This window comes from Pygoscelis adeliae, unplaced genomic scaffold (assembly GCF_000699105.1).
Source record: "Pygoscelis adeliae isolate BGI_AS28 unplaced genomic scaffold, ASM69910v1 Scaffold14, whole genome shotgun sequence".
Taxonomy (NCBI): Eukaryota; Metazoa; Chordata; class Aves; order Sphenisciformes; family Spheniscidae; genus Pygoscelis; species Pygoscelis adeliae.
The window spans coordinates 6,380,738-6,408,718 of NW_008825109.1; the positions used below are offsets into that span (position 1 = coordinate 6,380,738).

General features: G+C 37.8%; 1 protein-coding gene across 1 annotated transcript in view; it reads left to right on the top strand.

The window, feature by feature from the left end:
• The window catches only part of MIPEP (mitochondrial intermediate peptidase), an 80,522-nt gene that overhangs the window by 22,156 nt on the left and 30,385 nt on the right, over window positions 1-27,981 (top strand). Inside the window, exons 11-15 of the mRNA XM_009327881.1 lie at window positions 11,235-11,388; window positions 12,346-12,423; window positions 13,439-13,643; window positions 17,233-17,342; window positions 24,149-24,223. Coding sequence (XP_009326156.1) covers window positions 11,235-11,388; window positions 12,346-12,423; window positions 13,439-13,643; window positions 17,233-17,342; window positions 24,149-24,223 — 622 coding nt within the window. The remainder of the gene's footprint in view (window positions 1-11,234; window positions 11,389-12,345; window positions 12,424-13,438; window positions 13,644-17,232; window positions 17,343-24,148; window positions 24,224-27,981) is intronic.

Consider the following 27,981-nt stretch of genomic DNA (forward strand, 5'->3'; position numbering starts at 1 on the left):
GAAAAATAGCCTAAACCCTTTGTGGAATATGTGAGAAAACTGTCACTCTGTTCAGATTGAAAGCTGAAGTGGAAAAATAATGCAAATTTTAAAAGAACCAGGAAATCTTTCAACCAAAGTGCTCATAGAGAAGGAAAACTTTCTATAACTATCTGTTTATAAGCAAGGGAAGGCATGCCTTCTATTAAATCAACTAATGAAGGCGCAAAAGTCCATTTAACTTACCAGTCCCTAAGCTAGTGGACTAAGCTTTTTGGAGGAAAACCTGGAAGTCCTTGAAAGGGTTGCTGTGAAGCAGAGTTGAAATTTCAAGAATTATTTCTTTATTCAAAACATTGTGGAAGGACAAAGAAATTATTGTTGATTTGAAAACAGTCAAATCTAAAAGTTGCATACAGTGTCGATACCAAACCAATAATCCGAATTACACCCTGACCTCCTCCAAAATATTCTACAAAGTACAGTTAACAGAAAGAAAAACGGAATGTGAGATACAGGTGCTATTTTATGGTTGATGAGAGTACAAAGGCTTCCTATTATTATTATTATTTTTAAGAAATCCAGAGTTTTCTATAAATCATGGTTAAGAGTCTCCCTTCAGGTAAAGAATTAAATTCCATAGTCTGGCATGAAATTAAAATTGGAAGGAGTTTTCCTTGTCTTGATCTCTTTAAGTTAACCTGGGGGGTTCATCTCACTTTTATCTTCCACTAACAAGATTTTTAAGTTTCTTTGAAAGTTTTGACAGAATCTGTTTTATTAGAGATAGTTAACTTAGTGTTCTATATTTTCGTGGATGTCAACAGGATAATAATTTTTCTAAAAAAAAAAAAAAAAAAAGTCAGGATATATCAGGGACTACATTTACTAGCCACCAATAAGAATTCTTGCCAAGCAGCTGATTTGCAATTGTTAGGAGTCTGAATGCTCATGTTCTGAAGAATGGTGATCCTACTCAAATATCCCTGATGTCCAAGTTTATAAAAAGCATTCTTAATAGACTGTTTCGTGTAGCATGACTTTATTCTTAGTTTCCTTCCAAATATACGGCTTAAGTGAAAGTGATTTTAGAAGTCTGCATTTTATTTAGACTCAGTGAAGTCATACAAGCTTAGAAATAATTATTTATAATCACATACTACATCTTTGTTCTTTACAGGGACACAACCTTTTTGTTTGAAGCCTGCTGTTCTTGAAGAATAACCAAACCTCATTGTGTCAGTTAACTTCTTTTTAAAATTGGCTTTTAAATTGGTTTGGCTACATTACTTCTTTTAAAAATAGTGCTGGGCTGCATACTGTAAAAGTAAGGTGTCTGGATTTTTTTAACATAGTTTATCCTTTAATATAAAGCAGGAATTTACATCAAAGAAACTACTGTTTTCTTTGATATTTCTACTTTCTTTAGGAGGGTACTGAGATTTCTCTTTGTAAAGGTTCTGAGCTCACATTCTGACATAAAGTACATAAGAAAATTTTCATTCTTTCCTGGGCTTTGTTATAAACGCAAATGCTTTGGCATTTGAAATCAGATGTTCAGAGTGAATTAAGTTACTGGAATACGTTTCAAGACAAAATGAAAGCAGAACAAACTTCTTTTGTTCATTTTTGTGCTTCTCAGTCTTTCACAGTTTTGGACATTTAAGCGTATGAGTTATGCAATTCTACAGGAACAACAAAATAATTTAAGGTTTGTTATTACAATAAAAGGGACTACTTCTAATTCTTGATTTTTTTTTTTTAAAGTCAAAGTAGCTAAGTGAAGTTTGGCACAGAGAAAAATGTTCTTTTCCACTGTACATGAGTTCATGTATATATTTGTTGATGCTGTTTCTGGTTTGTTTAATGTGAGATTTATATACTGGTGTCCTTTATTTTTTTACCTAAACGTAATATGATATTTCCTACATCTAAATTAAAAGCAATTTTTTTTTTTTCTTTTTAATATCTAGTCATGTAAAAATGTCTTCTTGATTTCAGGAAGTCATCTTTTAGATTAATAATTGTGTTTTCTGGTGTGTATGTCTGTAATGGATAGAAATTTTGGTATTTCCTTTTCCTGCTCTTCCAGAAGTGCATTCAGATCCTTTAAGGTTCACATAAGGGCTTAAGAAAATTTGCATGCCCAAGTTCAAGGGTAGTTGGGGAAACTTTTTGTAGCACTGCAAGTATCAAAATCAATCCATACTTTTTTTTTTGACCTCGGATACCCTGCAAGAAAAGTTCTATGGTAACAAATCTTTTTGACTGGAGTATGTAGTTCTCTGCAAAGTTCTGTTGTGATTCATCAGACCACCATTCTTCCATCTCCTTTGCCTGCATTTTCAAAGGCATCTTCCCATAGAAAAGGCTGTGCTGTTCATCCTCTTGGGATTCAGGTATACAACATGCAGTCCAGTCAGGGAAGCCTAAGTTCCAGAGAGGAGCAAGAGCTCATAGCTGAGCTCAAGACTTCTGCTAGTTAGCTCTAGTTGGTACCTTGCTAAGCCCGAGAGTGGCATTATATTTGTGTCTGCTTTCTTCTGGTGACATAGGCATCCTAGGTGCTTATCTGAAGCACTCTGAATCACCTTGCTGGGGCCCAGAACTCACATTTTAAGTGAAAGGGTGTTTGATTCTTGCCCTGGCTTGCTTAGCTGACCTGAATCCTTTTTCTTCCTTAGGAAGTGCTGTAACCATGTTTCCATGTATTTGCCAGCTTTGCAGACAGCAGTACAATGTTCTGCTAGTTACGTTAATATGCCACATGCATCCTTCCCATTGAATTCTGTCTGTCTGCTCAGCTGGTGCAGCAAGCAAGCTGCAAATTACAGCATACAAGAAAACGTGTCTTCAGGCACTTCTCTGCAGTTTTCGTCGCCAAATGGAGCTCCAGTTGGTTTCCAGCGCAGATTTTAGCTGTCTGTCTCTAGAACATTAACCTTTCTTGCTAGTAGCAGTAACCCTTAGCAGAAATTTTACTGGTAGCAGAATGCCTGTTAGCGTAGTTCAGTATGGGTTGTAATAACTTCCTTTCTGATTTCTTTTCCCAAAAATACTTGAATGCATTTCCTGTTGGAGATAAAAATTGTAACTTGGCTGAATAGATGTAGAGGCAGCTTGCCAAAGAGTGCCCAGAAGGAGTGTTCTCATATTAAAGCAGCTGCTTCTTGCAGTTTTATTTGAAATTTTTACTATTTGTTTTAAATAGAAGGAACAAAGCTATCCAAGCCCAGAGTTGATAACAGCTTGAAAATCATGCATAAAGTGATTCTTAGCATGGCTGCTACTTTAACATGTAGTATAATAAAAATAATTATATGCACAGTAGGGTCATCAATAGTTATTAACATGAAGATTATGAAGATTGCTTTGCTCTGACCGGTGAGCAGTTCGGGGGCAGGCTAAACTGTAGTACTTTGGAGACTGCTCCTTTTTATATAGAGTTGGTCACTATCAGTTAATTCATTAACGTTTTTGTCCTTTCATTCTATCAATAGAGAAGTAATGCGCAGTGGAATGCCTTGTTTTGGTAGGGTTTTGTTGGGAGGCTTTTGTGTGCATTTTCAAATACACTTGGTTTCACATTTGAAAAAAAGTCATCAAAGAAACACCATACACCTGGGATAGAAGATGGTGAACTTTGAGTTTCCCCTTTAGCTCCAGAAGAAATTAATTTTACAGTCTTGGATCAGCCCTCAAAAAGGCTCTGCATCCTAACACAGACAAGTTCTATCTTTGTTACAGGGCAGTTTAAAATGCTAAAGGAGTGTATTGATAGAGTCTTCATCTTGGATTTTTATGTGGTCTTTTAGATAATCTGGCCTGGGTCAGAGAGCGTTTTGAAGGTACAACCCGAGACCCTTGAACAGCATTAGAAATTTCATTCAAAGGACTGAGGGAAGAGAAGATTGTCTTGCTGTCACAATCGCAGTCCTCATTGCTGCCAAGAAGTTGTGCTATGGTGTTTTAGATTAGCGTGAATTTGAACACTGAAATACTGTGCCTGGGAAATGTTGTGTTCTTGCAGCTTCACTAAGGTGATGAAGCTGTGAATAACTGAGGTTGGGTAATCATTTGCTAGCAAACAGATGCTTTTTTCCTGTCATCTGGAAACAATGAAGTTCCTAATGGCTGCTACCGCTTGAGTGCCTGGAATAAAGCAAGAATCTTCAATAAGGGAGCATGTAGTTTGTCTGTAAACTCTTTCAAATACTTTTCCACCCACACCCTCCAGCCAGACTTCAGTTTTACAGATCTAGTAGAGATTGTAGGATTTCCTGTTCTGCTCATTGACTATTCTTTTTTTTGGAAAGATTCAAGTCTTTTAAATTAATTTCTTCCCTTTTCCCCATTGTCCTCTAATCTTATCTAGTGTTACACCTTTCATGCTGCATTGAGTAGCATTAAATCCTGAAGGTGGGGGCTCAGAAAAGAGTCAGTCATATGCTTGCTCTTGGCACTGAAAGGCAAGATCATCTATTAATAATAATTCCAGGAACTGAGTTTTTGGTTGTAGGACATCAGCTTCAGATAGCTGAGGTTTTGGCTGATTTCTATTCCTAAATAAGCCCAAAGAGAAAGTTTTCCTGGAATCAGTGCAAGTTTGGGGTTAGGCTTTCTTCAGTGATAGTTGGTCTTACTTGATTTGTGAAAAGAGAGTTCATGTATGAGGTAAGGCCAAATTCAAAACTTGTGAATTAAATCTGTGTTTTGGTGTCTGGAATGATTACTGCTTAGTGGGTATAGACTGGTATTAAACAAAGATTTTTGAAGATGTACTATCCATTTCCTGGAGCAGTAGCTTTTTTTCAGTACCTGATACTCATTTTGAAGTGTGTTATTGATTATTATAATGTGATTGTGAAAATTGCTTTATATTGTCATATTTTAACCACTTTCTTCGTAACTCCTATGACATTGCAGTGGCAAGCAAACAAACAAACAAACAATGGATGCCAGATAAGGTATAATAATCACCACTGACTGCTGTCAGGATTGTCCAAAAGTAATTTAAATATCAGTCTTGTGTTGTAAGGCAGTAGTGCTATTTGAGGATTTTTCAGAATCTTTGTCTTTGATCTTTGTTTGTAGACTGGTGTAGAAGGCAAGGCAGAAATGGAGAAATAAGTGAGATCAGAACTAGAAACATTTTTTTGTGTGTGTTCTGTACAAAAAAATGTTGTTTTTCAAAACTTTTTTGCAATTTTCCATTAGCAAGAGGAATATCGGCACACATCTTTCATTAAATGTGGGAGAGGTTTGATCCTGACAATGTTCTACCAGAAGTGACTGATATTAACTTTGTGTAGTTATTATTAAAGTGGTTGTTTAATCAGGACCTCATTGTACTCAAAATGTCAAGATTGTGACATCTTCAAACATTAGCCAGGGTAGGGGACTAGTTCCCCTGGGGAGTCTGCCCTAAGCCAGTACAGTCTGTTACTGCTATTTTCATGTGTGGGTGGATAAGTATCGTGCTTTTCCAAAACACAAAACTATTACAGACTGATTTCTGCCCCCCGCCTCTCGTTAGTTACAGTGTATTACAAAATACCTATCAGAAAGCCTTCTCCCCATCCTCTTCATCATTGGGTAAGTTCATGGGGACAATGCACATGTTCAAGGAGTGCTGAGAATGAGGAAGAAGTAGGCACTTATCTTCTCCCCATAATATATTAATGTCAGCTCTTCAATCCATGAAGAAATATCACTGCTTTTTCCTGGTAGTATGTATCTGCATTTTTGACAGAAACAAAATGAAACATAAAGTAGTTTCAGAGTTCTTCCCCTCTGCCCCCCAGCAAACACGTTAATCCAGTATTTCAGCTGAGCGTGGTAATCCTCTGCAGTTAGTATGAAATGTTGTCCTCCTCTGATAAAGCTGGAGTCTATCTCATACTACAGCTGTGTGGTCTTAGTCCTAGGCTCCATATGACATCTTCGCAGAATCACAGAATAGTTGAGGTTGGAAGGGAGCTCTGGAGGTCATCTGGTCCAACCCCCCTGCTCAAGCAGGGCTACCTAGAGCCAGTTGCCCAGGACCATGTCCAGGCGGCTTTTGAGTATCTCCTAGGATGAAGACTCCACAATCTCTTTGGGCAATCTGTGCCAGTGCTTGGTCACCCTCACAGGGAAAAAGTGTTTCCTGATGTTCAGAGGGAACCTCCTGTGTTTTAGTCTGTACCCATTGCCCCTTGTCCTGTCACTGGGCACCACTGACAAGAGCCTGGCTCTGTCCTCTTTGCACCCTCCCTTCAGGTATTGATAGTCATTAATAAGATCCCCCTGAGCCTTCTCTTCTCTAGGCTGAACAGTCCCAGCTCTCTCAGCCCTTCCTGATAGAAGAAATGCTTCAGTCTGTCATCTTAGTGGGCCTTTGTTGGATTCTCTCCAGTATGTCCATGTCTCTCTTTGTACTGAGGAGCCCAGCACTGGACACAGCACTCCAGGTGTGGCCTCACCAGGGAAGGATCCCCTCCCTCAACCTGCTGCCAATACTTTGCCTAATGCAGCCCAGGATAACATTCACCTTTTTTGCAGCAAGGGCTCATGTTCAACTTGGTGTCCACCAGGATCCCCAGGTCCTTTTCATCCAAACTGCTTTCTTGCTGGGTGGCCCCCAGCGTATACCGGTGCCTGGAGTTGTTCCTCCCCAGGTGCAGGACTTTGTACTTCTCTTTGTTGAACTCTGCCCCATCATCCACGTCATTAATGAAGATGTTAAACAGGACTAGACCCAGTATTGACCCCTGGGGTACACCGCTAGTTACTGGCCTCCAACTAGACTTTGTGGCACTGATCACCTCCGGGCCCAGCCATTCAGCCAGTTTTTAATCCACCTCACTGTCTGATCATCCAGCCTGTACATCAGCAGCTTCTCTGTGAGGATCCTATGGGAGACAGTGTCAAAATTCTTGCTGAAGTCCAGGTAGACAATATCCACAGCTCTCCCCTCATCTACCAGGCTGGTTGTTTAATCATATAAGGTTATCGAGTTGATTAAGCGTGACTTGCCCTTGGTGAATCCATGCTGACTATTCCTGATGATTTTTTTTTGTTGTTTGTGAGCCTGGAAATGGTTTCCAGGATTAGCTGCTCCACCACCTAGCGATTGAGGTGAGACTAACCAGCCTGTAGTTCCCTGGGTTATCCTTCTTGCCCTTCTTGAAGATAGGAGTAACATTGTTTTTCTCCAGTCTTTTGGCACTTCTCCCAGTGGCCATGATTGATCAAAGATTACTGAGAGTCACCTTGCAATGCCATCTGCCAGCTGCCTCAGCACTCAGCATCCCATCAGGGCCTGTGGGATTATGTATGTCCAGATTGCTTAAGTGTTCCCTGATCCGATCCTCTTTCACCAAGGGTACATCTTCCTTGCTTCAGATTATCGCACTGGCCACTCTTATGTTCTGAATTTCAGTTTTATACCCTGAATTTCTTTAATATTACTTTAAACAGAAAGTTTAGAAGATATTCAAGATAATAAAAAGAACCAGAATTCATCAGCAGATTCCTTGCCTGTGCATAATGCCTGAATGATTCCCTGAAAAATGAAATTGAGGTGACTCAGGTCTTTTGTACTGGGAAGAAAATTAAATCTATCCGAGCTGAAACCAGGACATCAAGCATGACTTGCTCTTGGTGAATCCATGCTGACTACTCCTGATGACTTTCTTGTCTTTCATGTGCTTGGAAATGGTTTCCAGGATTAGCTGGTCTGTCAGAAAAAATTTCTGCTCTTCAGAAAATTTTGAGCAGTGTGGTCTCTCTTGATATCACACTTCTTTTGATTTTTCTTGCTTCCTGTGTAAATGTGGCTTAATTTCATTAAGTGTTTTCAAGGGTGCTGCTCTTGACTTTCTTACCATTTTCATATTCTCTTTTCCTGCAGCTGAACTCACTGGTAGGAGTTACATGTTTTAATTTCCTGCAGCCGTGAAATCCTGATGGTTTGCTATGACTGTGAGCTGTTGGTGGAGTTAAATTTTGATTTACTGAAGTGTGTGTTTGTAGTATTGTATCATATGGGTTCTTTCTCAAAATATCTCGTACAATCAGCTCTCTTCCCCCAGTTGACAGGGAGGAAATGTCACGGAAACCGTGGATGATACTGGGTGTCTGGGGGGAGGAGGATGTGAAGGTACTAGACGGGCTTTGCACATCATCAGCATAGCTTTGTCGGGGCTGATTGAACTGAGCTCTGCAAAAAGCCCTGCAGAGAGTCCTCATGCAACCTCCATAAGAAACCACTTGAACGTGTCTGTATTACTCCCCTGGTTCTGAGACAATGTTGTAGGTGGGCTTTGTGCTGCACCTGGATTAATAAATCTTTCTGGAACCTAAACCAAGATACGGTAAATTTGAATGGCTCTGCAGAAACCAGTGTGGGACGAGCAGGATTCGGGCAGAGCCAGAACTAATAAATGCTGCTCATCTGAATTGGCTCTGAGGAGATCTAGCTCTAGGTTACTACTTAACTCAAGGTTGAATTAGGACTAAAAGTGATGCATAACTTTGTCTTTTTTTTCATGTAATTTTTTAGCTATACAAAAACAGTATCATTACCTACTATTTCATCCTTAATTTATTTTGAAATAAATGTTGTAATTTTAAAAATAAGGATAATCATGTTTCCCGGCTTGGAGGGGTGTATGTGGAGAAATCCTGCTTCACATTATAGTAAACTTCTATTGAGACAGTATTTTTATAGTGAACTTTTCATTTATGGTCAGTCCTTAGTTAAAGAAGCAGTTGTTTAATTACAAATGGGAAACTCAGCTTAATATTCATAGTAGTATATAGGATGATGGTATAAGATTTTAAAGTGATGTGACAAAAAACAGTCCTAAACTATTACGGAGGTTGTTATGACTCACTGCTAAAAGGTGTTATTTTTCCTTTTAATAAAGGATCATTTTAACAGGTCTATAGTCTGTATGCAGGGAAAGCTTCAGGGCAGAATCAGGAGGACTGAAGCACTTAGTGGTGGATTTAAGTTTTCACGGTAACAATCTGAGCATAGGTGATCACAGGGTGATACTATAAAAGTGTGGAGACATCTGAAAAACCCGGTGTACCCACCATTTCAGCGAAGCCACCGAGGCGAAGGGCTCCGAAGCGGAGGATCTAATGATTCTATGATTCTATGATTCTATGAGATTTACCTACTACAGCTTTCCAAAAAGTGCCACTGTTGAAGGAGCTGCAGTTCTTAGGAAGTACTGACTTAAAAATCTCAGGATATTCAACACTGTACAATACACTGTAATTCTGTACTTCTGGGTGGCTCTGGGTGTAAAGCAGTGTCCTTCGTACTCCAAATTTCTGTGGCTTATTACATGGAAATTAGCTCATCTCTTCTGCTTTCTTTTAGAGACTTGCTTCCAGTTTTTTTATCTAACTTGATCTAAAGTGATTTGTCATGCTTATTTTTGTTCTTTTGGTGTCAAGACTCCTTTTGAGTAAGAAGGAAAATGTGTGTATTGCAGCATGCAGAGTGTGAATTTAAGTGTTGCATGCATCTTGAAGAAGTTGTGTCAGTATGGTAGAGGCAAAACCTGCTTTTTTTTCTATGTTCTAGTATCATTAAAAAATAGAATGGAATACCTCGGCTTTAGCTTCTTGTATTTGTAGTGTGAAAATAAGCAAAATGCTGTAACTGAGCATACCTGTATTTTTGACAGATGTTGCTATGGTAATTGCAAAATGCTGCTAGAGTACGTGATAAAGGTAACACAAAGGATACTAGGAAAATAAAACAAAATACAGTGACATATTCAAGAACGAGTGCCGTGGCTTAGAGAAGTAATTGCACCCTGCTGTGCATCACAGTATAGTGAAGCTGGGTAGTGAATTACAGCTGCAGTTGTAAGCAGCATATTGGCAAATGCAGTATGCCCAGTGGATTTTGGTTTTAGGTCTTCTCTTCTGTGTGTGGGAGTGGGAAAGAAGGAAGGGTAGGTAAGTGGATAGGGACTAGCTGACTTTTTCACAGCTGGTCTCTAACTAAGCCTTTTGATCATAGGCCTTAAAATAGCATTGGTTCTCACCTTTGGTGTTCAGCTATTGTAGTCTAGCTGATGCGTGTTTAAATTTTGGTGACTAGTTACCATTTCATTAAGAAGCAAAAGTACAAGAGCATGAAAGAATAAAGATAGAAGGGAGGGACTGTGATTCTCTGAATGGTCTTTACTCTGAGACCTCAGAAAATGGTATAAATGACTTAACACTTGGACTTCGTATGTGAAATGGGGGAGCAAGAGCATTTTTGCCATTTGGGGTGCGCGCACAACTACAAGCAGATTCCAGTTCTGATTTTGCTGTCGTCTCCAGAGAGTTTTGTGGCCCTGAGCAGCTTGTGGAAGGTATAAGTTTGCAAAGCATTTGTTTGCTTGCTACACTTGTAGTTTGTTTACTTTTTAGGGTCAGAGTCTCAGGAAGTTTAAGCCCAGGTATAGGCTGCATACATCTCTGAACTACTTTTATAATTGCTTTTTGTTCATTCTCAGTTTATGTGTGTGCACACAGATGCATGGTGTCTTCATCCCCACATGTGTCTTCTGTGCTACAGTGTCTTGGACATACTTAGTTGTTTGATGTTAGGCTCAGGAAGCTTGGCCATGTTTGAACTCCACATCACATACTAAAATCTTCACGTGGCTCAAAGCTGTAAGATACTTTCTACATGGTTCAGAGAGTCCCCAGAGCTTGAGGTGTGATTCATGTGTGGGAGGTGATTGTGTCTCCTTGGTGTTTCTATTGCTCCAGAGAAGGACAAGACTGCAGAGTCAGCAGTGCTTACTGGTTGGTTTCCTGCCCTAGCTGAGGATTTGGCTTACACCACAGCCAAAACCAGCTCCATTTTCTGATCAGTCACACGGCGCAGCCTTGGCATGGGAATGGCACTGGAGTGCCATTGGCCTCTTGTGGATCAAAAGCCACAGCCTGGCCACCCATGGTGTTGCCATGGTCTGTTTGAGCTACGTGTTCGCCACATCTCTGAAAATCATAGTCAACATCTGCTGAATTTGGTGTCCAAATTTGAATATAAGAAAAATTGAGTTACTGTGAAGCACCGTGCCGTAACTAGTGTGTGACTTAATTTCAGTATTTGAAAAATAAAGCCAAACATGCTCAGTAAGGGCTTTGAGGCTTATCTGGTGTATTTTGTCACATCCTATGACTCGGTGGTGAAGACTGCAGTTTATGTAGCTCAACTAACTGACTGGTTTGGGATTCTTGTATTTCCTTAGGTACAATATTGATCCTGGCTTGTACTGTCCATTTTTCTCTCTTGGGGCGTGCATGGAAGGTTTGAACTCTTTGTTCAGTCAGCTCCTAGGAATCTCCCTTTATGCTGAACAGACACAGAGAGGAGAGGTTTGGTCTGAAGATGTTCGAAAGTTGGTAAGTATTCTTGTTCCCAACATCTGAAACAACAAAGGGAAGTTAGACAAGATGGTGTGTTCCTCTGAGCCATGAATCAGATTTTGTTTTTAAATTACTTGGGTACCTATCAAAAGCACACACTAGTTGTCTAACTTTAGTTGGAAGTTAGACCTCAAGGGCTTTGTACTCTCTCTAAGTGCCTTTTGTATGCTTGGTATTTTATGGCCTTTATAATATGTCTCTGCATGACGGGTGCCTGAATCAGAAGCACTTTCTCTGTTTGGAGATTATTGTTGTACCTTTCAAGCCGTCCTTTTGAACGAACCCTACTTGTGTTTTTTAGTTTCAATTTGTAGATGACTGTGGACGACTAGAGTGCTGTAGGTGCATATCCTAGCAGTCATGTGGTTTTGCCTCATTTTTTTATTCTGTATGTCATCTTTACTTTGAGATTGTTTTTTACATCTTTATTTTTTTGCCCTCTTTTTAGGGGAGGGTGGAAATAAAAACTTGGGCAATAATTTACTCATCAGCCTCCCAGGTTCCTCTGTTGTCTTCTCTCCGTGTATTCACTGCCAGATCTTCTTCACTGCTCTTTCACCTCCAGCAAAAGCTGCTGTTCTTTATATCCTGTGGGTCAATTTATAATTACTCCTTACTCTTTCTATTTTTATTTCCATGGTAAATCAGCTTCTGTTACTGTTGACTTCTGAGAAGTCATTTAGGGGCTACAGTGTTACTTTTGATACTAATCTGTGACTAGTTTTGAGTGAAATGCAGAAATGGCTGTAGTTTGAGGGACAAGTTGTGAATCTTGTATATATTTTTTTCCAACTAAAATTACCAACAGATTTTACATTAGTTATTCCCAGTTTGTCATTTATTCATTACAGATCTTTGGATTAGAATACTGTCTTCAATTTATACATCTTATCAGTGCTTTCACTGTGGAAATGATACTTTTTTTTTCTTCAGGCTGTTGTTCATGAAACTGAAGGTTTGCTAGGATACATCTATTGTGACTTCTTTCAGCGACCTGATAAACCACATCAGGTAACATTTATGATCTGATTCCAGCGTGGTTTTTATTTGAGTAATGACTGTAGCATTAAGGGCCATTTGCGTTCAGTGTAAGCTTAGTAGAAGTTATCTCAATTTAAAATAAATTAAATTTAAACAGGGAAAGTATGTAACTGCAAATGTGGTTTTAGGTAAAATATTTTTGTGAGTAACCTTTCATTTAAAAAATGCCATCTGATAGGCCAAACTCAGACTCTTTGTTCTACAGAGTGACAGGCACTATGAAACGTCATAGAACTCTGTTTAGAGAAATGGTAGTTTTTTAAACACCTGTTTTCTGGCCTACTATTTACAAGTAAAAACAATCTGAAATTTTAATACTCTCTAAAGTTGAAAGGTCCTAATGACAACTAATTTTTATTTAAAATTCTACTTAAAACTGTAGATGGTTCCAACTGTTGTGGTTCACTCACTCATGAGTGCCAGTATATTTACTATATGATGCAGTACAATAGACGCTTCACTCTGTAGAAGCATCTGCAATTTACCACCTTCAGTGAGGTGGTAAGTGGACAAACTTTAACTCTACAGTAGTTTAATATATTACTCTGTTTTGCTAATATTTCACAATACACCACAAGTGCTGTGCAGTATATTTTATAAAGGAGTTACTGCGGAAGAATGAGGAGAGAACTTAATCTGTAAATTATGGATTTGGCACATCAGTAAATTTCTTTGAGCTAGTGATATTTTTTAGAAAAACTGAGAGGTTTTGATAATTCTGAAATAAAACCAAAAAAATTTTCTAAAAGCAACACAGTCTTGTCTTTATGGAATAAGGTAGTTCCCTTATGAAAATGAAGCAAATAATAAAGATGGAGAAACAGTGTGGTGCTATTGAACAACACTGTTAATGATCATTGAATTCAACTTGTGTAACTGAGTATATGTTCAGATTTGATTTAATAGTTTAATAATTTCATCATTGTTTTAATATCATTGATATAATGACATTGGCTGTCCATATGTTTGCTTTTATCTTGAAAAGGATTGTCACTTTACAGTTCGTGGAGGCAGGCTAAGGGAAAATGGAGAGTACCAGCTGCCTGTAGTTGTTCTTATGCTTAGCCTGCCCCATTCAACAAGGGGTGCGCCAACGCTACTAAGTCCTGGCATGATGGAGAATCTCTTCCATGAAATGGGACATGCTATGCATTCTATGCTGGGAAGAACTCGGTACCAACATGTGACTGGTAAGAAAGTTAGAATAGTGATTTTTTTTTTTGTTGTTGTTTTAGTTAAATGTTTAATTTCTAGAAGAAGGGAGTAGATTAAAAAAAAAAAAAGAAAAAAAAACCCAAACCAAAACAAGAAAAAAAAAGAGGATGAACCAGAAATGGTTGAGTCATGTTGATACTTCTACATCTTTGATGACTTGAAAATACAATATCAAATCCACAGATACTATCTAAAACCCAACCAAACAACACTTGAATATTCTCCTAAGAAGAATTAGGCATTTTTATCTCTTCTTTCTGTACTGCTAATTTCTGTTCTAGTGGTGGTATCCATTCTTGCAAGTTTGCCTTACGTGGAGTTTATAGTAATGGAATAGTTGGAGGATTGAAAATAAATTGAGCTAAACTTGTACCTAGTGTAAAAGCACAATGAATCCTGGGTTGGAAATGATTTAGGAAATTGAATTAAGGAAAATTAGTGAAGTAGTTCTTGCGAAGAGCATACACTGGCAGCATGGAAAATCTGTAAAGCCAGGCCTTTTCTAGTTGATTCTGAGTTGATAAATTAAAAATGTATTGTATTTGCAAGCATGCTTAACTGGTAGGCCTTTTTATCATATGTAAATGAACATGAATGAATACATAATCACAGCTTAGTGGATGCACAGAAAAGGAATATTGCCTTTTTTCATTAGTCCCTCTTCTGAAGCAGTGGCAATGAGTGTATTGGCTGACAGTTGGCAGGCTGCTGTGGCCTTCTGCAGTTGTGGCAAATGGGTCAAAGACACGTTCTGGCTAAAGCTGCTTGGAATGCTGCTTTTCTTATCTACAGGCAGCTTGGTATATCCTCTTCTATAATAGTGTGCTGGAAATCCCATTTGCAGTAGACATTTGCTTATTAAAAGGAAAAAACCCACAACCAAACAGATGAAATCGTAGCTCCCTTGTCTGAAGGATTTTTATTTAATTTTTTACCATTTTTGTATTATGCTAATGATACAAAGGGGAGTCCATGGTAGAGTTATGTGTTATCAACAGATACTTTGCACCCAGTGACAAAATATTCTTTCTTAAGATGAAAATTTACTTAAAATAGACTGAGCTGTTTGTAAGTATGTCACTACTGGACATTGTTAAAACAAATGAACACTGTATATGCTCTTTCAGTATAAGCTCTGTATAGTCCTTGGGACGGTTAACTGCTCTCCCCCATCCCTTCCACTCATATGGCCTCGCTCTTTTTGACCTCCAAGGGTACTTGTATGCCCAAAGTAACTGCTTTAGTGGGGTTCTACTGTTGCGGTGGTGAATTGTATTCGACTACATGTCGGAAAGTCGAAGGGGCAGGAAATAGCTAATTTTGAGGCTGAAACTTGCCATGAGCCCCCGTGTATGGTTTCAGCATTGCCTTAGCTCCAGGCAGTCCTGCATCCCAGGGGATTTCACTCCAGATCTAGCGTTGCAAAAGCAGCATCGAAGGTCAGTCGTGTTGTTTCTGCAGAGAACCTTTTTTTTAGGGTTTGGAATGTGTGACAATCAAATGGCTCGTCCCAGGGATGTCTGTTAGGGGGCCATCTGCTCTCATGAGACACTAGGGTGACAAAATGTGGAAACAGGATGACTACAAGGTAGTATGAGAACAAAAGAATTGACGTTCTAGTTGAGATGCACTGAGTATTTGACATCTTTCCTACTCTCCCCTGCCCCCCTTTTCTGATTAACATTCCCAAATATTCAGGAACCTATTCTGCTGCTAATGGGCCCAAGACTTGGATAATACTGTATGTTTTTGACTTAAGATGTGCTTCTTTTTAAGTTAATCTGTCATTTTACTATATGCATTTCTTGATTGTTTAATGCATATGTGTGTGTATGATTTTTTAAAACCTATCTTGTGTTCCATTTTAGTTTATCATGCAGTAGAGAATACCTACATTTGTTTTACAGGAGGACTAACTTATCCCAGATAACTGCCCAACCTTTTACTTTTCTGACTTTCAGATAATGTAATTTTTCAGGAGTCTTTTTAATGGTTATTAAAAGAATTCTGTCACTTTGTTAAGGAGCACTGAGAAAGCATAAATGGCTAAGGGAACATCAGTGTAGTTCTGCAGGCATTTGTCTTGGGACTTGCCTTGTTTTAGGCTTTTTTAAAATTATTTTCAAACAACAAAAAAAATACTAATGAAATGTGATGGCACAAAAGAAGGATTTGGGGTATTGTATAAGAACTGAATGACTGGATACTGCGGTGTTAGAAGTAAAATGCAATTCAGAACTACACATTGCAGATCATGCATTTAAAGATTGCAAAGAGAATTTATGCTATCAAATGGATATTTCAACAGTGACAGAGGAACAGAAGAACAGTTTTATGTGTTAATGCAGAACTACAAACAGCTAATGTGTCTGTGAAAGAAGCAAATGTGGTTTGAAATTACAGCAGATGTATCTAACAGCAATAAGTATTAGAATGATTAAGAAAGATACTGCTGAAACCTCATGCAGTGCTTGGGCATGGTTTTGTGTCTCTTGTCTGAAGGTGAATTCAAACTGAAACAGGTGCAGAGAAGAGCTAAAATGGATAGTCTTTTAGACTTTATTTCGCCTTTGGATAATGATGGCTGAGAGAATATAGTTTCTCTCAATTTAGGAGGTAAAAAACAGTGTGGGAAATGCTATTTATACTAAAGAGCAGTATTGGTCTGAAAACACTGAGTATAAACAGATTATGAATTCAGATTAAAAATTAGAGAAAGATTTGTAAAGATCAAAGGAGTGATTTTAAAAAATAGTCTTCAAGAAAGAATAGTAGAAGCACAAACCGTACTTACATTTAAGACTAGTTTTGAATGTTGACATTGTCTCTAGCAGACAGGGATAGAGGTGATGACTTGGTGGGTCCATTATTAAAGCAACAACTTTGTACACCTCTAACATAGAAATTAGAAATGCAGCTTTGATTTGGTGATGTGTTATACTTCTTAATAACTTCCATTGTGTACGGTGCTGATAAAGATTAGCGTAAATAAGGTTTTTGGGAAAGTGCTTTTTGAAAATACTGACTGCTAAGATATTACCTCATTGCACTAACTTAGAACATGCCTTCAATCTGCAAGAGTGTTCCTTGGATGAATGGTATTATAAAGCGAGGTTAATATAAAGCATAAGTAAGCTCAGCAAACAGATGGAAGCTAAAAATTGTAACTGTGAATGGGATTAAGGCAGAGTTTTATTTACATTGTAGTTTGATTTAGGTTTAGGACACTTAAATAGATTTGGTGTTTCATGTAGGGCCAGTTTGGCTGCAGTCTGGTTTAGTTTAAAAAGGGTGTGATCCAGAGCTTTATAAGGTGCCTCACCCAGCTGTTCAAATATTTTGTTTTACTTTGTGATTTATAGTAAAATGTGTAGGATTATAATGAAGCTTTTCTGGCAATATGTACAATAATGCTATGGAAATAAAATATTGACTTAATAAACGAAAGAACATTAAAGTTCACCAAAAGTCCAAACTGAAAGTTGCAAAATCTTTTGGGAAGAGTTAACTATTTGTGTTAATGAAAATAGCAAATGCTAATGTGTACAATTATTCTACCTCTAGGAACCAGATGTCCTACTGATTTTGCTGAAGTTCCCTCAATTCTGATGGAGTACTTTGCAAATGACTATCGAGTGGTTAACCAGTTTGCAAGGCATTATAAAACGGGACAGGTAGGGAAAATTCGTATGTAAAATATTGAAAACAGGAATAAATGTATGCGGGAAAAGAATCGCATTTTCATGTGTTATTTGTTAATAATGTTTAAAGTAGAAATAAACAATGGATAGAGATTATTTTAATATTATAATTTCAATTATTCAGAAAAAATGTTAATATTATCATTGCAGAAAAGATAAATGTAATCTGTAAAAGAATACCAGATCCTTATATCCAAGGTTCCCATTACATATTTAAAACTTTCAACCTTTTTTCCCTATAAATATTGTGTAGTTTCTACACTACACAAACTTAGTGTAGTAGGTGAGCAATTTCTGTGTGAATCAAGTTATGTGGAATTTTTAATTTAATTACAGATAAGTTCTGACAAAAATAGTCATTCTTCATTGAACCTTCTAAAGTCTGACTTAAAATAAAGCTCAGGTACCAAATCATGGAAATAAATGAAAATGATCTGCAGTGTTTAAAAACTCCCATTTTTAGCACAGTGTAGGGTAGTGATTGAAATATTTTATGATGAAAAGTGTACTGCTTTATTTAGAATTTGATTAAGATCAGGATTAGTTAGATTCTGGCAGTCATGAATCTCTGCATTAAAACTCTGATCCTTTTTTACATAAAGCTATTCTATGCAAGTCTAATGCAAGAATCTACTTTCTATGGGTAATTTAGAAAACAGTGCTCTTTGGAACAAGGTGACTTTCAGTGGTTGCTTTAATGCTTGGCAGCATAACATGGTTTATATTTGTACAGCCATTTCAAAAATACAAACCAGTAAACAATAACAAAAGATCTTTTTCCAGTGCTTTTGATTGAGGCAAGTTTCAGTGTACTCAAATGTAATGGTTGAAGAATAGACTACCCATCAATGCAAAAACAAGAAAGCCTCTTAAATTGTGTAGTGTTAGACTTTACTGAAGCTTTTTATCCAATACTAAGCATTCAGTATATTTCAGTATTATGAAAGTGGAATTATGTTTGCCTCCACTGTAACAGTTAGAAAAATAGGTTGCGTAACTTCTATTTTAATAGATACTGCCTGAGAAATTTGCCTGTAAATCTGGTTTTGGTTTTTGGGTTTTTTTTTTTGTTTTTTACAGAGCAATCAATTCTGCAGAGCACTAAGAAAGTCTCCTTGAAACCTGGAGTTAAAAGTACTCAGTTCACAAGTGTTCATCATTTGTATGTTTGAATCCACATACTGAAATACAGCTTTCTAGTGTTCTCTATAAAGTTCATGTAGTGTTTAAACATTGTGGAGTTAATCTGATTGCATACAAGTTCAGAGAATGAGCTTGACTAAAACATCTGAAAGAGATTTGTGGAACATTATTTATGGCTTTGTATTTTCAAAATGGCTTAACAAATCTAAACCATGTTTAGTTGCAGTGCAAAAGCTAACAACCAGGCGCTGTGTCCCATTTGGCATTTCCAAAAACTTACTCCGTTTATTGGTGGTGAAATCTTGCCCTTTCAGAGACCAATTGAGAGAGGTTTAATGTAGAAATTCAGTCTTGAAGGGGGCAAGAATAGATTATGCTGGAAGATGAGAAAAAGAGCCTGAAACTGCTGTGTGGCTCTTGAAGGTTTTAGACTGCTTCCTTTTAATTGCTTTTTTGAAAATTTAGAATGTATTTTTAAGCCATTATCCAACATATATAAATCTGCTTTTGCTTATGTTGGTTCATCTAAGCTAGTTTCAAGAATCTGATATCAGATTTCCATATCTGTCATTTAAATACAAATACATTGAAGTCATCTTTTCTGTTCCTGAAATTCAGTGATTGTTACAGGAATTACTTTTATCTGTTGTGTATATGTTACAAAGTACTTTGAATAGAAAATCCCAGCTCTCTTATGTTTACAACTTCACAAAAATCCTTTTGGGGCTTACATTTTCTGTCTTTGTTCCCTGACTAATTTTTTGGTATGCGAATGGAAATTTGAATCAACATTTTCTTCTCCAGTTCTTTAGTTATTTGAAAGAAAAATGAGTCCACTTTACCCCCTTTTCAAGGGGAAGTAAGGAAGGTAGATGTAACAGTTAAAATGTGAAATTTGTAAAACCATTTCATCCAAATGTTGTTCTGTATGAGAACTTCCATTAGGTTTCTTTTTATGAGTAAAGAGACTGAGCTTTTCTGTGCAAGAAGGATCTTTCCTGCAACAACTACACCAACATAGCTCTGCTAGATGTTGACAGAAGGAGGGTTTTTTACTGACCTAGCTTGTTGAGGACACAGTGCAGATAATTTGAAAAAGCATTTTTGCATGGCTGCATCTATGCTATAGTTTTTGCGTATAAGTATTAGGGTGATGTCATTTTTAACACTCCTCCTTAACATAATTACATCAGAGAAATTTGGTAGCGTAGTCTCAGCTTCTGATTACAATTGGCTTTTATGGCAAAGGCAGAAGGATTGGTCCTGAGCTGCAGTCCTCACTGAGGATCAGTGCTTATGCTTATGGGAAGAGGAGGGGAAAGAGGTGGTGTTTTGATTATTAAAACATATGAACTGTTGAAAACTGTTTTCTAGTAGCATTGCAGAAAAAGGGTTTGGTGGGCAGGCTTTCAACGATGAGAATGCATTATGCATACAGATGTGGATCATGAGGATCTGCTCCAAAATATCTTGAAGTTTAAAGAAAGCCTGTTGTTGCTTTCTGTGCATTTTGGATGGTTTGCTGTTGAGTACTGAGGAGCGAAAAAGCTTGCAAGCTCTTCTGGCAAAAGGAGGAAGTCTTGTGAATTTAGTTCAAAAAGCTGGCCAGCACAAAAACATTTGTTCCAAGAAAGTAGCTAGCCTGGTTTTCCTTTCATCTTAAAGATAACTCAAAACAGAAAATCCTTGAGGAAAAAAAAAAAAGGAATAGAGAGGACTGTGTTAATTAGTTACTCAAGTTGAATTGCTCAGGTAAGCTCATGAATTCAAGCTGTACCAGAATGAGGTCATAACAGTGCTTAAGCAGACAATCTGGTGCATGCATACCATTCTGTATCACTGTGTGTGTTTGTTTAATTCCATTTGTTAAGTGCACAGATATGTGGTAGGTCTGTCAAGTTAGATCATTTTAAGCTTGTGTGTCTTTGGAGGCTCTCTTGAACAAAGGACAGTATTTCAGCTGTTCAAATTTGAATTGACTTCCTTTTTCACAGAGATGGAATTACAAAGGCAGTATTGTATTAGCATGATTACAAGAATAAGCCCACAGATAGTAAACAGTCATAATATGTTGCGGTTACTACACAGCAGTAAGGAGTTAAGCGTGCTTTGGGACAGAGGGAATTCTGTTCTTTTAGCCACCATGGCAAACATGCTGAAAAATTCATGCCAAGATCTTAAAGTTACTTAATATAGAGGGATGGAAAAGTGGAACCCAAAGTAAAGCATGTAGTGTTTAAATTTTAAAAATGTAATGGTTAATCATTTAAAACAGTTTTAGCCAAAGCTCTGTGAAGTCTTTCTTTTAGAACGAGGATGACAGTTTGATTCTGGTTTTATTGGAGAGCTCATCTTTCAGGATAAGTAAAATAATCCTGCTGATGCATTTTTTTCTTCACTCAGCTGCTTATTAAGGGGCTGTATGAGATTGTAATGGAGCAAGGAGAAATAGTTTCTATTGTCTGAAACAAGTACATCTTCCTCAGTACGTTCAAGACCTCAGCATATCTCTCTGCCTGACATTCACAGAAACAAACTTTGCAGAGGAGTGGTGATCTTTGAAAAACCCTCTGGAGTCTAATTTTAGTTCCCTGAAAACTTAAATTTTAAAATCCCAAAGGTGCTTTGGGAAAAATAAGTGATGTCCTTTTTATCATTCTTTCAATTTAATCTAATTTTGACAATGTTTTTCTGGTGCCAAATTCGCTTGGCTGGTGAATTATGATCACAACACAATCTTTGAGCCAGATCAGTGGCACTGATAGATTTAAACAAAAGAACATTTATGTCTTTCTCCTGTGCCTTTTTGCCAATAAGTATTGTCATGAGTCATTTGTAATTTCCTGTTGATTTTAATCTGCTCGAACAGTAGAGCTTGATCTTCAGAGCAGAGTGGATCTACATTGTTTGTTTGATATTCATATGGCTGCAAAAAAGATAAAAAGATTTTCTTGGAGGCTTTTGGTATTACCTACATTTTACTTGATCTCTAGAAGGTGATGCTAAGCCATCCCCCGTGCAAAGAGATTTTAGTACATTATTAGTGGTCATTCTGTGTCTCCCCTCAGGAGTTCGATTTAGAATAGGATAGGTGCTTGTAGCAGAACATAAGGAAGAAACGGGTGAATGCAGAGGCTGCCTTTTCAGCTGACCTCAAGCCGGAGAAGACTGCTATTTGCAGTACAGTCAAAAGAAGACAAGATTCTCTTGGGTGGAGAGTCTGTAAGAAATGCTTAGCTCTGAACTGAGAATTAGACCTGCTTCAGTTGTTTCTTGGGCAGGGCTGGATGTGACCAACTCTCCCAGGGAGCATATAAAGTCTGTCCGCATCACCAAACCTTGCTGCTCTGTGCCCCAGTGAACTGCAAACTTGGATTTCCCAATTCAGTTGAGGATCTGTGGGATAGTGGTTTACCAAAATGCCAATTAGAAATGTCTTAGTGCCTTTTGTTCTATATATTTTGTGTATCAGCTGAAAGCCTGTGCGTTTAACTTCCTCTTACCATCATTTAATATAGCCGAAATATAAAATTGAAAATCCATTATGTTGAAAGAGCTGGTTTGACCTTACTGGTAGGAGTGCTCTTGGCTTTAACGCTCTTAAATTACAACTGAGTAAAATATACATATTTGCTGTTGCCAAGCTTTTGGATGTTCAGCTTTTTTAACACTGACAAACTAGAGTTTAAGAACTCCCATCCAGTTTTCTCATACTTTACTGTATCCAAAATACAGGTGCCCCTAGAAGAAATCAGTTTTGTTTAATTCCATACTGTACTACTTCACTAGGAAATGAAAGCCTCCAAAAACCTGCCAAAACTTGCTGATAGGTTTGGTGCTTAATAACAAAATCTGTTCAAAAGTCTATGGATTTCCTTACAGAAGGGTTTCTTGCATGACAACTGAAACTGTGTTATTGCAAACCCACATATGCTTTAGTTCCAGGATGAAAAGTCGTTGAAGTGCATGCCTCACTCTGTGTAAGAGGATGAGACAAGAGATGTTCATAGAGCCAGGAAGAAAACTGTCCAACCAAAATACTTTTTACCATTTGTATTTTTTTTCTACTTTGCTTCTTGCAGTAAGAATTTTTCTACATAATTAAGTAGTATTTTGAACAATACTAAATCCAGTAATGGAACCTCAAGGTAGTCAGCTACTAACATCTTTATTACTATGGATAACTGCCCATTTAATCTTACTCTAGTAGTCCAAAATCATGTAATTTGAAACAGAATTTTTGTATTTGGGAAGGGAAATACTGGCCTAACAAGGATATACTGTAGGACAGACTTCATGTTCATTGGTTCATTTTTCTGTGTTGAAATTTAACAGCTGTGCACATTTATGACAGGCAAAATAGCGGGTGGTGTTCTATCCCATTCTTGACCCAGCTAACATTTGTCTTGGAGAAGAGGTTACAAGCCTTGGCAAGCTACTGCATAAAACAGCTGTGCAGCCTGAGAGTTTTTCTTACCTGCTTTAACTTCCAGATTCCACAGAGTTAATTGATAACTTTTTCCTCACTTATGTGTAATTTCTCTGGAGTTGGGTTTTTATTCTGTGAACATTAACATTGTTTGTCTTGAAGACATATCATTTGCACAGAATCTAAACATATGGCTCTGCCATCAGCGTCTGTAGACTTTCATGTATTATTTCTCAAACACTTCAACACACTGTAAAAGTGTAGGTATGCTTTTAGAGTTCAGTGTAATACCAAACATCTGTATTACATTGTGCAACTTGTAGTAACAATGTTTTAGCAAAAACCCAGTTATTTTAACCATATTTAATATGTTCAGTTAATAAAACTGCTAGCAAAAAAAAGAATATGCTTACTAGGAAAAACATTTATTGAAAAGCTTCAGGAAGCAGCGGAAGAAGTGTAAGGTCAAGCATTCATATACAGAAATTCTTAAAAATCTGGCATTAAAAAGTCTTTGGAGGTACTTGTAGACGTCTGGATAGAAAGTAAAAAAGAATTTGCTTAATGACTTGAAAAAGGTCTCTGACTTTCAGCCTGTGATGGCATGGATAATATTATTGCCATAGATGTGGAATAAATTCAACTTTGTTAAAAATTTCAAAGGGTAAATATTTACTGTTCAGTATGACCAAACATTTTTATGTGGGTTAGGGTAGAAGGCCTGATGCTGTCCCAGTTGAAGTTACAAAAACCCCGCCAGCTCAATGGGAGTTACGTGGGCCTCCATGTACACCTAAGTGCGCTATGCTCAAAGACCAACAGGAGAATCTAGTATAATATCTGCTTTTGAAGATTAGTCAGGATGACCTGGGAGGACTTTAACTGCCCCATCTGTTCTTTATCTCTAAAGATAGTCATACTATTTTTAACAGGCATATAAGGGAACATAGGATCAATTTATAGAAACACACACACTGAACACAGTGATTTCTTGATTGCTATGTAAATTACTGCTGATATTTTAATTGCCCATTTAATGCTTTGTTTAGCAAGTGAGATTTCCTTCCTCAATGTGAAGCACTTCAAATATGTTTTTATTACCACCAGGAGTCTTTTTTTGCATCTTCAGCCTTTTCTAGTAGTAAACATACTATTTACAAATATACAACAATTCTAAATATGTTCTGACTTTTTTTTTTAATTCAAGCCACTACCAAAAAACATGGTGTCAAGACTATGTGAGTCCAAAAAGGTGTGTGCTGCAGCTGATACGCAACTCCAGGTATGTTCTTTGCATTCTAGTCTCTGCTCTCTATCCAGAACTTACAGAACACATTTTAATTCTTATAATTTTACCAAATTTCTATTTTAAGGTAGAGACATTATATAACTGTATGCAAATTAGTGAAAATTAATTCATTTTGATATTAATTTTCACGTTTGTTTTTGTGAATGTATTCTGTGTTGCCCGCTTAAAGCTAAAGGTCTAAATCTGTAGGAAAGTATCATGAAAACCACAGCTTTTGAAAATGGTTGGATTATCAGAATTCCCAGATGCGGTTTAAGATTGAGTGCTTAAATTAACGGAATCGTTTAAGGACAACTTGCAGTAGAGGAATTATTTGTGTACCTTTGGGTCATTAAAAGTGTAGCAGGACTGAGAGATACAGGCCACCTTAGTAAAATCAAACCAGCTCATTTATTTAGTAGAATGTGATTTGAGCTCCTTGTCTTCTGCAGCTCCAGTATGAAAGTGGCAACTTGTTACTGCCATCAAAACTGGTGCCTGAGCTATAAGGTTATAAGACTTCTCTCTCACAGTGTTGGGAGCAGTGATTAAATTTATAAACCTTTATTTTCTGTGGTTGATCAGTCATTCCCATAACAAACTATTAGTGTTGCTTTTCTTCAAAGGAAGTAAAGGAAATTAGGGTTCTATGTAAAATGGGTATTTAGGTTTTTTCAGTCCTGCAACAGCAGTTCTCAGATGTGAACAGTAGCATTAGCATCCAGCCAAGTTTTTTTACAGTGAGAGTTTGGCTGCATTTAGTATGCTACAAGCTTCTGCTGTGTGATTTTTGTGATTTTGTTTTCTTCTTTGTTAAGCCAGAAGCATATAATTTTTCTTTTTACAGTTGATCTCCTGTTTAGGTGAGATAACTCTGCTAGTACCTTAATAAAGGGTAGTCATTATTTTTGAGATGTGGAAAGAAACAAATTTAAAGATCAGATCTTTGTAATTCTTCACTTTGAAAAGTGCCCAAATGATTGCAACCCTGTCTACAAACATGAGTTGTGCTGGTTAACTGAAGTTGATTTGAAAGAAAAACTTAGTTAAATATTTGCAGTTTGCTCTGTGCAGTTATTTATAGTAATTTAAAACTAATCGGAACAGTGGAGTGTGGACCTGTAAATGTATAAGTGTTAGTTACACTGATCAAAACCAGACTTAACACTGTTCTCAGTGTATACATATATTTTTCATTGGTTAAACTTAATAGATTTTTGAATTATGCTTTCAGTGCAGCGCTGGCTGTCAGTGGCCAGTGTTGGCTGTGCAGGTGTGAACAAGGAGGGTGCTACCTTTGGCTATACCTCTGTGACATGAAAATAACTGCACCCTCTCTACAGGTCTGATTTTGAAATGCACACTCCTGGCTCTGAAAGTTTCTCATACAGAGATAGCTGAGAATCCAGAAAGAATGTGGGCAAGAATATAATTAATTCATATAGGAGTTTTTTTGGGGGGAAAAAAACAATTCTGGATTAAAATAAAATTCATACCAAGAATTCGTAGTGGTGGACCTCTGTTCATGAAATCCACCAACACAGAATAATTTGCCAAGGTACAGACTAGTAACCACCAAAGTAATGATCAAGTGCTTTCACCCCATTCTTTTCTGGTATGTCCATAACAGCTATATATAGATCTGACAGATTTCCTTTCAACTTTTACTATGTATTTGCTATAATCTTGTCAAGGTTTGAGACCAAATTGACAGTGTGGGGGCTAAATGGGCTTGGATACCAAGAACACTTTTAAGTCACAGATATCTTAACAAGTGACATGGCCTCCCTGTCCTGTGGCGGGGAAGGTGGCATGCTCCAGAAGTAAGTCAAGGAGGGGCCATTGTGTCGGTCCCATGGGGTGGGCTGTGCAATCCCCCTGCCACTGTTGGCCCTCAGCTGCTCCTGGGGTCTCTGTAGGGTCTGTCCTGGAGTGACTCCAGACCCCATAGCTTTAGAACTGGGGAGAGAACACCCACTTCTGGTGGGCTCAAATTCCTGCAGGCGCCTAATGATTAACTGGTGCTGGCAATGATGCAGTGATTAAGCAGGCTGCTTGCCCTCAAATTATTCTTGTGTAACTAACGTTCAACCAGTCTCAACCCGTGTCAAATGACCACAATGCCACACTGAATAATATTATTCATTTCCTACTTTCACCACCATGTTTTTGGAGATTCCAAATGTAATACGCAGAGAAATATGCACTCATTTCAAAGAGACAGACTGGCAGAGCCATTCTGTTTATTAATTCAGAAGAAATGTCCCGGAGAAGTTGACTGCATGGCAAATATATAGTTCATACATTCCTTTGTAGAAGTGTGGATTGTTACTCATGCAGATATAATAATTCATTGAAGAAAAACATGTATTTCAATCTGCAGATGCCAAAGTATATAGGTACCACTAATTTATATACCTGAAAAAACTGTGAATGATGACTCTAATACCTTGCCTTCAGACTTTGCAAAGAGTATATTCTATATTGACGACTAGATGCTACGTAAGCTATATTTGACCTTTAAAAGAGAGAAAAATGCTTACAAATTTTCCAGCAGTGGGGAAAATGCCTAACAGTTCTTATGTGGTCTGTTCAGAAAATAAGTGTGTTGGCATTTGAAAATAAGAAATAATGTTGGTTTTTCATCATAACTATAATATCTCTGCATTTTCTTCCAGCTCATGTAATCAGTTACTCAAGAGGAAAGACAGGAGAATCCATGCATCTCCTCATAAGGCTTTTGCCATGCAGATTGAGTCCCAGAGTCTTTCAGTCAGTAGTAACTTCACTGGAAAATGCATAACTTTACATATTAGTGCTATTAAGCAGACAAGGAGCTAGAAAGAACTGGAATCAAGTGAAACTAATAAATACCAATGTCAGTGCAAAATAGAGAGACAGTATGAAGACAGATAACTATTTGATGGCCTTTTTATATTTTTAGGTCTTCTGGGAAATGTGTTTTACTGAAATTAGAAATCATCTAGCTACTGCTTGATATTAAGTGTTAGCATGCTCCTCAGCAGTATCACCTAAAATCCTGTGCTCCTGGGATGTGTCTCCCTTTCCCATTTGAAAGGCCTGTGTAAACCACAGAACTGTGGTTTGTAGATGGGAATGCTTATGGCTATAAAGTTCATACAAGTTTATTTTCAGGGATGGTTTTTTTTTTTTTAAACTATGCTGTCCAGGTGGCCTGGCTCATAGCTTTCTTCCCATGCTTTACATGTGCCAGAATCGAGGGAAAGCTTATAGCTGGCTTCAGTGACTCGTTTCCCTATCACCATGTTGTTCTGTAGGCAGTCCATTTCACTAGCCTTCAGCTGACATTCCCCCACGGCCTAGCTGTGAGTTGAGCTTTTGCTCCAGCTCCCTGACCACAAACTACTTGACTGCTGTCCTGGTTTTGGCTGGGATAGGTTTAATTTTCTTCCTAGTAGCTGGTATAGTGCTGTGTTTTGGATTTAGGATGAGAACAATGTTGATAACACACCGATGTTTTAGTTATTGCTAGGTAATGCTTACACTAGTCAAGGACTTTTCAGCTTCCCATGCTCTACCAACTGAGAAGGCTGGAGGTGCACAAGAAGCTGGGAGGGGACACAGCCAGGACAGCTGACCCAAGCTGGCCAAAGGGATATTCCATACCATGTGACGTCATGCTCAGTGTAGAAACTGGGGGAAAGCTGGCCGGGGGGAGCCACTGCTCGGGGACTGGCTGGGCATCGGTTGGCGGGTGGTGAGCAATTGCA